Consider the following 11,014-nt stretch of genomic DNA (forward strand, 5'->3'; position numbering starts at 1 on the left):
TCTTAAGTCTTAATAAGCACTGACTTCACCCTTCCTGTCTGTCTTTGTATTCTGGCCAGCTGGAGTTTAGAAATGGAAGGGCCATCATGTGCTCTCCTTGTACTCTACATTTCCTAACCTCCACAGTAAAACTGAGGTTTACATACACCAGTTACATCCTTTCACTCAATGCCAAGATATTATTCCAAGTCTTTAGAATATTTCTCATCAGAAAAAGTAACTTCTTCCCTCAAAGAACTGCTGTTAGGATTTGAATATAATCCATGCATGTTGTCTCTCTGAATTTTTCATCACTTTTGTAGATATGAGCTGTTCATTGTTCATTGTAGCATTTATTTCTATATCTGTACGTGTTGTTTTCCTTATAAATCATTTTTTAATATCTTAGTTTGCTGGTCCTTACAGGTATACAATAAGGGTTAATGAATTGCCTTGATTGTGAATGTTATATCAAAATATCATATAATATAAAAATATGCAACTATTATTAACAAAAAGTTAAATTTTTAAAAATGGAAGGAATGAAGGTCCCTATGAGGAAGTATACTTTTTGGCTTTGGATGGTATGGGATAGGCAATGTGAAACATAGCCAGGATTTATTTGTGTTCTTTCCAACATTGCTATTTTAATGCCTTTTAAAATTCCATGACAATTGCTATCTCATATGTACAAAACCCCTCACATTGTTCTTTAACTTTGTCCAGATACCCTCTCAGTTGCATAAGAAGTCAACCTATACAGTTCTTTCCAAGGGTAGACTTGGAAGAAGTATTGAAAAGTTTTCTTTCAGATGTAAAGTCTAAACTGCCCCAGATATGTGGATTTCCTATAAAGATGACAAATAAACCATGCTACTACACACAAGAATTAACCAAACCCCTTATCCAGGTAAGAGATGTTTTTATTTTAACTAGTTCAAGTCATACAAGGCAGCTGTCTTTCTTGGATCTCTTGCTTTCTTTGATAACCCAGCACCTTGTGTGGAACTTTTTCTCTCAGTTCAGTGTTTCACTAATAACTGTATGCTGTCATTAAGGTATTTAACCATTTATTCCTGCCATTTGTTGCTGCTGTATTTAACATGGTATTATAGTAGTTGTTTACTGAAATAGTTCACCCACATTGAGGGTATAAACGAGTTGGGCTGTTGGAGATTAAAGAGGACAGTAAAGAGAGTATTTTTTGGAGACTGTTGTTGGTGCATGCTCAGTAAAAGGTGGGGTGCCTGCTGCTTACCAGGGTAAGCCCCTGGAGGTCTCTGGAAACTGCAGCAGGAGGAAAGCAGTTCCACAGTGTCTGGCTCCTATCTGCCTTCATTGAGAAGCCACTATGTCTGCTGGTGGACAAGTGAAAGAAGAATGGCTATTTAGGGTTTATCCTATACCCCAGAGTTTGTTAGAACAAAGGAGTAGAAAACTTAACTTCAAATCAAACTCAGATTTTGAGTTTTACTAAGGCTAGAAAACTATGGGGGAAGGATTGCTTCCTCTGAGTTTGTCCCCACTGTTTTGTTAAAATCAGTTTTTATGGTGATATATAGAATACATATAGAAAATACATATGTGTACAGTTTAACAAATAATTATCAAATGCCCATGTAAACAAATCCAGGCATAAAATATAATGTTGTCAGGAGTTTGGAAACCTCTCTGCTCATACCTTCCTAGTCATTACCATCAAGCTCCCCAGCATACTCAAAGAAAGTTAACCACTATCCTGATTTCTTTGAAAATTATTCCTTGTTTTCTTTGTTTTCATAAACTTAACATAATCCTTAAACACAGCATGTGAGTTTTGCCTGCTTTTGAACTTCATGCCAAGGCAATCAGAGAGTGTGTTCCATTGAGTCTGGCTCTTTTTGCTCAGCCTGGCATTTGTGACATTCATCGATGTTCTTCCACTTGTGGTCAGTTCACTTTCATTTCTGTGTAGTATTTTATTGTATTTTGTTATACCACAGTTTATCTATCTGAGTACTATTGGTGGACGTTCGGACTGGTTCTGTTTGAGGGCTATTAGTAGTCATGGTACAGTGAACAATCCTGTGTGTCTCCTGGGTGTATGAACATGATTCTTCCAGATCAGTAAGCATGCTTCCAACTTGAGCACCTTTGCCAAACTCCTTTCCAAAGTGGTTGTGCCAGTTTATACAAATCCCCTCCTGATTCAGTCCATGTAGGAGAGTTATGTTGCCCCATACCCTTGTCCACACGCGGTAGTCAGTCTTTACTTTCAACCATTCTGGCAGATATAGTATTATCATGTGTTTATAATTTATAATTTCCTGATTATTAATGAGGTTGAACATTTTTTCATATGATTATTGGCCATAATTTTTGAAGTGCCTTTCCACCATTTTTGTACTGTGTTATATGTGTGTTTTTAACCCTTTTATAGGTATTAACAGATGCTCACTATGAATTCTTTTTTGGTCATATGTATCACATTTATCATCTTCTATTCTGTAACATGTTTTCTCATTCTCTGAATGATATATTTTAATTGGCAGGGAGTCTTATTTATAGACAAAATTATCCATTTTTTTATGATTGGTACTTTTTGTGTCTTGTTTAAAAAATGTATCTGCACCCACGTTAATAAATATATCTTATAATATCATCTAATAAAAGGGTTATTCTTTTCCATTTAGATGTATATTCCAGTTGGAATTTATTTTTGTTATATGGTGTGATGTGGGCAATCATATTTCTTTGTTAATATGGATATCTCTTTGCCCAAGCAATAGAATTGAAAAGACCATTCTTTCCCTAATATGCTGCAGTATACAATCTCTTTTGTAAGGCACGTGTTTTATGTGTGTGGGGGACTGTTTCTGAGCTCACTCATCTCTCCCTGGTTTGTTTATTTCTCCTTGCACCAATTCTACACTTTCATAATTAAAATTAATCTTGAACTTTGCAGTTAATTACAAATATTATGGTAAGACCATTAAATTGTATAGGATTTATTAAATCTAGGGAAGCATTTTATTATTCTTGATTGATACTTTTTCATACAAATTTAGTTTCAGTTTGTCAGGGTACATATACACACATATACACAGAGCCTGTTGGGATTTTGATTAGAGTTTATTGAGTCTTATAATCCATTAACATTTTATATTTTTCCTCATATTTAAATATATCTAATTACTCTCAATAATAGTTTATAGTTTTATGTATAGGTAAATCTTATATACCTTTGTTAGATTCATTCTTAAGTTTATGTTGTGAATAAACTTTTAAAATTTATTATCTCTATCATTATTTTAAAATATTTTTATATTTTGCTTTAATTTCTCTTTTGACCCATGAGTTATTTAGAAGTGCATTTCTTAATTTTCTAAATGTGATCATTTTTTAGTTGCTTTATTCTTTTGTGTTTCTAGCTTAAATGCACTGTGATCCATCAATTGCTAAGAGTGGTTTTCTGATCTCCCACTATGATTGGGATTTGTCTATTTCTCCTACTTTTAGCTTCTGCTTTATCTATCCTGAGACCACAATAGTGGATACATGTAAATTTAGACTCCTTTGTCTTCCTAGTGAAGTTAACTTGCTGGCCTGGCCAGACTTACTCAGTGCTGCACAGTGATAAGAATTGTCGGCCTGCTTTATTTTACCCAGAGGCACAGAAAGGACTCTCCACTGAAGGCATTTGAAAGGAACAACTAGTGTGGCCTTGTCCTCATGTGCCACAAATTCTCCTTGGAAAGTCTTCTGGTATTCCATTAAGATTTTGGAAATTTTCCTGAACATAACCTTCTGTGTTTTTATACAGCTAACAGATAAACTTGTTTGTTCTCATGGAAAAAAGCATCTCTCCATATTGCAGCATAAAATAGGAATACACTTATTGCCTGAACCACATGTATGTATGTAAAGAGGAGCAGAAGTGCTTCTGAGGTCATCCTCTCTTTCTGTATAGCTGGGTCTGCTTTCTGGACTTACTTACAAGGGCCTCTGTTTAATTTCCACTACTCCAGTGATTTGGGCTTTATGTAGCCCAAACATTATACCTTGTAACACTTTTTCAGGTTTTGTTTCCTTGCTGATTGTTTCAGTTTTCTTATTCTCCCCCACTGAAATCCAGTAGAGCTGGTATCTGAGACCATTCTCTTCCCAGACCAGGTCACATCATTTGTCACTGGCCAGCTTATAGATTTGGTATCTGTGGGTTGGGGCCAACCAGCCTCTACAATTAGTTGGAGGAGGACAGTCCAAAACCATGACAAACTAGACATCAGGGGCTATAGGCAAGGCTTCCTTAGAAGGAATATGGATGGACAAATCTCACTGATATCTTTATGATACCAAGTCTTTGCATTCTTCCCAGACATAACATATTTTAAAGTTTAGTTGCTAGCCAATTTTAAATTCAAAGAATTTGGAAGAAGATCTATAATTACATCATGTGTTTTATTTATTTATTGAATACAGTTCACATCTGTTTTATAAATAACTAATATTTATAATATACTCACAATATACTTGTGAAAAATTGCTTCATAAATGTAAAATAACACTTTACTGGAAATTTTTGCTTGTACATTTTCTTCTGACAAATGGAACCCTGACAATAAGAACTTGCTCTACTCATTTCTTTCCTTTTATTTTTTTTATTTTATCTATTTAAGAGTTATTCTGCTAATTTCTGTGCTTTCTGTGTGCCGGATGTCCTTACAATATATTCTTTAATTCAGTTATCAAACTTGACCACGGAGATAAACAATCGTTTTCTTAATTTTGAAGAAGGAACCAAGAGGGAACCAAGACTCAGGGAATCCAAGTATTTAACCAAAGCCACACCGTTTAATACACTGCAGAATTAGAATTGAAATCCAGACCATCAGATTCTGAGTGCTGTAATTGGAAAAAGCTTAAATTTCCTGTTCAGAGCTTAGGTTCTAGAGATTCTGGTTTTGAATCCCTTAAATTGTATAATTTGGGGCAAGCTATTGTGACTTTGTTCCCTCAGTGATAAAGTGGAGTGAAGGGACAGTAGTGGTGATGACAGCACTTGTCATGGATGAAACACTCTGGAAGCAACTCTGAAATGGAATCTAGTGTGAATCATGATTTCACAGGAGCGACACCTGTGGAAGATGGGAAGAAGGCAAGGTTGGGTAGAGCCAGACATCCAGGCAAAGCAGGTGCCAGACAGCCTTGGCCAGCCCTCCCAGCAGTCCTGAGGCTAGGCTGGCCCATCAGAGTTCTGCATTGACCCAAATTGCCAGGCCTTTGTAACCTATCCTGAATTTTTAAAACTCAGCTGATTTAAAGAAAAAAAAAATTTTGTTTTTGGTGCTGGGAATTGAACCCAGGGCCTTGTGCATGCAAGCACTTTACCAACTGAGCTATATCCCCAGACCAATTTTTAAAATTTTTTAATTATCAGGAGTGCTTAACCAAACTAGATTTTTTTAATTATGTAAATTTCCAAAGATGATGCTTAAAAGAAATTGGTATAATGAATATTCAAATGCCTGTCATCTAGCTTTCCTTGACGATACTTTTAGGTGAGGGATAAACTGGAGTTTTTTTAAACAAATTTCAGGTATATTGTTCTTTCACCAATAAAGACTGTAGTGTGCATTTATACCACATAAGAGCATTTTAAAAAATGTTTTTTAAGTTCCATGTCATTATTATACCTAATAGGATTAACAACAGTTCCTTAATATCATCAAATACCAGTTCATACTGTAATTCCTCATTTACCGCAAAGATTTGTTTTCAGGGGTTTTGTTTAAATTAGAATCTAAACAAGGTTCACCTCATTTCATTTAATTATTATTTCCCTAAATCTCTTTTCATCTATAGCATTATCTCTAGCAGTTATTTGCTAGAAAATCACAGTCATTTACCATGGAGAATATCCCATATACTGGATTGCTTCCTGGTTGTGTCATGTCATTTAAAGTTAATATATTCTTGGTATTTTCTATAAACTCCTCAAGTTTAATTGAATTCTGGTTCAGCTTTAAGAAAGACACACACTATGCATATAACCAGATCTTAATAGATGAAGCACATTTGCTCAGGCATTTTGGTTTTTCCTCAAATGAATTTGTAGGCCTTAATACTAGGCCTACACTAGACAGATATCCATTCATATCTAAATATTTGTTTAAGCTTTCATTTTTCTCTATAATTTTATATCAATGTATAAAGTTATATACAATATATAGAAATTAAAAGTCCACCATAGTACATTTCCTAATGATACCTAGCAGAATAATGATAATGATATAATAAAGTTTTTGCTTTTTATTGGCTCATGACCTCACAAAGCTGTGGTTTGTTTACCATTTATATATATTTAAGTTCTGTGAATTATTTATGATCTCATCTGCTGTTTACATAGGTTTTAGTCTTATAAATTTTGAATACAAACCTAGAGATTCCCCCCTTTGGGCTATTTATAATATTTTAAAACAAACTCCTAGAAACTATTTTCACTAGTAGTATATTTCTGAGACAGGTAAGAAGAAACAGGGTGTGAATATAAACATATTTCAGATACAAGACACATATTCTGGAAAAGTTTTATGTTAGAATACAAGTAATTTATTCTTATGCAAATCTTCTTAGAGTGAGTTTTTCTTTTGATATCTCAACTTGCAGGTATGTTCTTTAAAAGTTACTGCAGTGTATGAAACCCAGGGCCCAAGAAATGAATGTTCTTACTTTTCTATGATTAATTTCACCCTAGTTCTTGAATCATTTTTTCATCAAATGGAAAAAGAAATCAATCTGGATCCTTCAGGGTGAACCAGTCCCTTGAGATAAAATCATCTCCTTGAGGTGGAATTTCAACCATATTTAAGTATCCTTCTCACATGCTTCCTTAGTGTGCGTAAGAGGAGGGCAGTGGTGTGTGGGGAAAAGCACTGGTAGGTTTACACAATAGGGTCTACAGCAAAGGCAGATGCTTTAAGCTCTATCTGCTCTGGACACCTACAGAGCTGGTGAGTGGACTCCTAGAAATCAAAGGAGGCATTAGTAATTAAGCCTTCCAGCAAAAATAGCAGAAGTGTGTCTTTACCTTACTTCTTCCTTCCAAATTTTGTATATGTACACTGATTGGCTGGTCCTAAATCAAAACCCTAAATGGAAAGGAGAAAATGTCAATTTGAGATTTTCAGGCTCTTGCTCAGGAAGGAACACCAGGAAGAAAGTCAAATGGAGGTTGAACACCAGTATACCATTCCCACTTGGATGGGACAAGGCCTTCACTTCTTGACCTGATATGATGGTGATGGTCTCTTCTCATGGTATCTTGACAATGATAGTATACCAGATTTACTAGGACAGTTTTTACCTTTATGCTGGCTCCCATGTACAGAGGACTGTACCGCACTCTTCACTCTCCAGAGGTATTTGAATCATGTTCCCCAAAGTTTATAGGTTTTTAAAAATTTTAACTACTACAATTTGAGATTACTTATTATGCCTCATAGATAAATGGGTCAGTCTCTTATTTTTCCTGTGCTATTTAAAGTCTGATCTCCCAAAAGTCTCTCCTTTTTTCCTCCCAACTCAATTCATCAAATGAACTTCGATAGTTCAGAGAAAAGTCAATTGTTCTGGTTTGAATGTTATAAGTTTTTAAAATTTTATTTTAAGCTGTGACATGTTTTTGATGTAGAAAGGTGAAAAATCACTGTTAAATGTTTCAGATTATGACATTTCACTCTTATAGACATTAAAACTTAATAGATATATATTTTAAAAGACTATAAATACTTTCCATCAATAGATAAATCAATAGGCAAAATGTCATTATGTACATATAATGGAATAGTCAACCATAAAAGAGAATGAAATTCTGATGCATCATGGATGTTACAACATGGATGAAACTTGAAAACATTATACTATGTGAAATAAGCCAGCCAAAAGGGAGAAAAACTGTATGATCCCATAGTAAGTATCTAGAACGGGCAAATTCATAGAGGTATCTAGAAGGGGCAAATTGCTCCCAAGAGCTGAGAGGAAGGGGAAATGTTTTTTGGGAAAAAAGAAAAAAGTTTTAGAAATCAATAGTGGTGATGATTAGATAACATAAGTTCAGTGTTGTACTTGCAGCCAGTGAATTATTCACTTAAAAATAGTTAAAATGGTTCATTTATTATAAGATTTTGTTTTCTTTATTATTATATTTATATTTTAAAAATGTAACTTAATTTTTCAAAGAAACCATAAACACTTTGCTGTCTTTGATGCATCTGACTTGCTGAAATACTGTGGTAGGCAACAAAAATACAAACACAAGTAAGACAAGCCCTGCACTATAGCCAAAATCTCACTTACCTTAAAGGTTTAGTGTAGATACAACCATCTCCTCCATCGATCAAATTTTTTCAACAAGTACTTTTGAGTAACTATAAAAGATATAAGAAAACACAAGTCAAGGTTCTTACTCTTCAAGAATGTAGTATCTATTTAGGGAGGTGGAACATTCTCACTAAACTATAAGACCACTTCCTTATACCGTATTTTTGTGACAGGTAATTATTAACTAGCAACAGATCCTTGGAGGGTTGAGAGAAAAACAGTCATTCTGTGGTAGATCGATAGGTGAAGGATCCAGAGGAGATGGGACTTTCAAGACAGGGGAAACCACAGCTGATAACAGCTTAGAGAAGAGGGAGCATTTATAGCAAGACGAATACTTCTGGAGGACAGTAATAGCTCTGTGTGTGTATAGTTTTTATAGTTGATTTACCTTAAATTTAGAATATGCCTTCATCTTAAAACATGAATTTGAAAGGACGGATACAAACCATAAGAAATGTACCCATTACACAGAAGGCCCATTTACATTCTTTTTCTTCACCTGTTCTGCATATCATAATATTACTTTATATTCTTCTTTTGACAATATTTATATTTTATTTGTTTTCAGTTAAGGTAATTATTACATGTAATTTTTTTCTAATTTCTGTCCTTCAGGAAAACAAAGTCAAACCGTCCAATTTGACTACTAAAAAACGGTTCAGGGCTTCTCTGACTCAAGCCTCTTCCTTAAAACCTGCCTGGGCTCCCAGTCTTCTACCGTGTTCGGTAGCAGCAGACCACAAGGTGGAGCTTTCCTTCAGCCAGCCACAGTGTGGCCCTTCCTCAGCGCTGAGTGGCCAGCCAGAGTCTGTGCAGGACAGAAAGCCATCCTTTCCTCACAAGGTCCCACAACTATGTTTGAAAGAGTCAAAACTCAACAGAGGAGACATTCAAGTTCAGCAAACAAGTCTTAGCTCCCAAAGTAACATCACCCCTAAATTCATACCAATTTTCAAAAGTAAAATGTTACAGACAAACAAAAATATCTCAGCACTTGGCAAACCGAAAATGAAACAGCATGTTTTTACAGAATCTAAATTGTTTTCACTTAAAACTAGTATAATTGAGGATGACAAACTAAATTTAGGTCCAACTGTTAAAAAGAAACCTAATAGTAACATTCAGATATATGCTAGAAATTTAAATCAGAAGAGCTCCAGATCTCTGCAAGAAATAAATACTGAGCCCTATGAAAATATGACAAAATATCCCTCTTCTAAAGGAAAATCAACTGTGAGTTCAAATGAAAGTAAACAACTGACTAATAGTGAGGTGGTGATAAAAAACTCTGTTAACTTTCAGGAAAAAGAAAATTTAACAAGTAAATGTATAACACAAATTTTAGGGAAAAGCTACAAGTTACTAAAACTGGAAAGACAGCCACACATTTTTGAATCAGACATAGAAACTAAAGATCCCCAACTACAGCAAAAATCAGCAAATGAAACTACAGAAGTCAGTGTAACTGACTACAGGTCGATAGTAGGCAGAACAGCCCACAGGTCTAAAAGAAAATTATGTCTGGAGCCTTCAGACACCTCAAAGAAGCATGGTTCCAGTCCTGCTCATTGTGGGCAATCCAGTTCTTCTAGGAACCAGGTAAAAAACAAAAATTTTTTAAAAAATGTTTTAATCTGATAATATTTTTGATATACTAGACCTTTAAAACCCCAAAGTAAGAATTCAAATGATTTGCCCAAGATCATCTAGAAACTCAAGTATTAAGAAACAGAGTATCCACCCAAGCACAAGTGCAAGTTTATACAGTTAATATTTTTATAAAGTGTACTTTTTCAATCTGATACAGATACCTGACCTGGATAAATCAAAACCTAAGAGATCTCTCATCATTCCCAAAGCTTAGAACATGAATGTAAAAGAAAAGAATATCTACCAGGTAACTGAGATGATACCTTTTATTTGTTTTTCTTTACATTATTTGAATTGGGATTCCTACTTTGAGGGATGCCCAGTATCTTGGTAAAAAAGAGCTATTCTTAAATTCCTTCTTAAAATCAGCAAGGAAACAGGAAGAGGTAGGAATGGCATATCCTTTGAATGGGCCCATGCACAGCCACTGTTTCGTGTAGTAAAGACCCAGAGAAGGAGGACATGGAGACAGGCCCTGTGTGCTTCTTCTCCCTCTTCTGGGGTCTCTGCAGACTATGACGTGAGGACAGCTGCAGCCTGCTTTAAGATGTAAGGTCGCGTGCCTGCAGAACACCAGCCATCTAATGGGCTCCCATGATAACAGACCTCAAGAGGTTCATCACCAGGTCAGAATTCACTCTGAAAGGGCTGCGGTGTCACCTAAATTTAAACTTGAGATCTAGAGATTTAATTGACAATGCTGGGTCCATGGCACTGAATTCACAAAATCGTGCATCTGGAAATTATATTTTATTCTGTGCTGCCATCTGTTCTATTCTAAGAACAAACATGTTACTGAAATATCCACAAATACTTTTTTTGCATAGAACTATTGGAATACTTTCAAATTCTTTAGGAACCAACTAGAAAACATATTCTTTTCTCTTCCAAATGCTATTTCTTCCTATGACTAACAGTCATCCTAATTTGAATTAACTAAAAAGGTATTTAGTCTTTTCTATGTATGTTATGATGTTGCATTTTATATTGTTTTTGACATTTTACATTTTAATGCACTCAG

At 35.0% G+C, this 11,014-nt stretch overlaps 1 protein-coding gene across 1 annotated transcript in view; it reads left to right on the top strand.

Moving 5' to 3' along the window:
- Positions 1-10,207, top strand: part of LOC306643138 (uncharacterized protein C18orf63) — a gene marked incomplete at both ends in the record, with an annotated part of 56,765 nt that extends 46,558 nt beyond the window's left edge. The window contains 3 exons of the mRNA XM_079109049.1: positions 706-889; positions 8,959-9,942; positions 10,151-10,207. Of these exons, the coding sequence (XP_078965175.1) occupies positions 706-889; positions 8,959-9,942; positions 10,151-10,207 (1,225 nt within the window). The remainder of the gene's footprint in view (positions 1-705; positions 890-8,958; positions 9,943-10,150) is intronic.
- Between the last annotated feature and the right edge of the window lie 807 nt (positions 10,208-11,014).

This window comes from Sciurus vulgaris, assembly GCF_902686455.1.
Source record: "Sciurus vulgaris genome assembly, chromosome: 13".
In the NCBI taxonomy this organism is placed as follows: domain Eukaryota; kingdom Metazoa; phylum Chordata; class Mammalia; order Rodentia; family Sciuridae; genus Sciurus; species Sciurus vulgaris.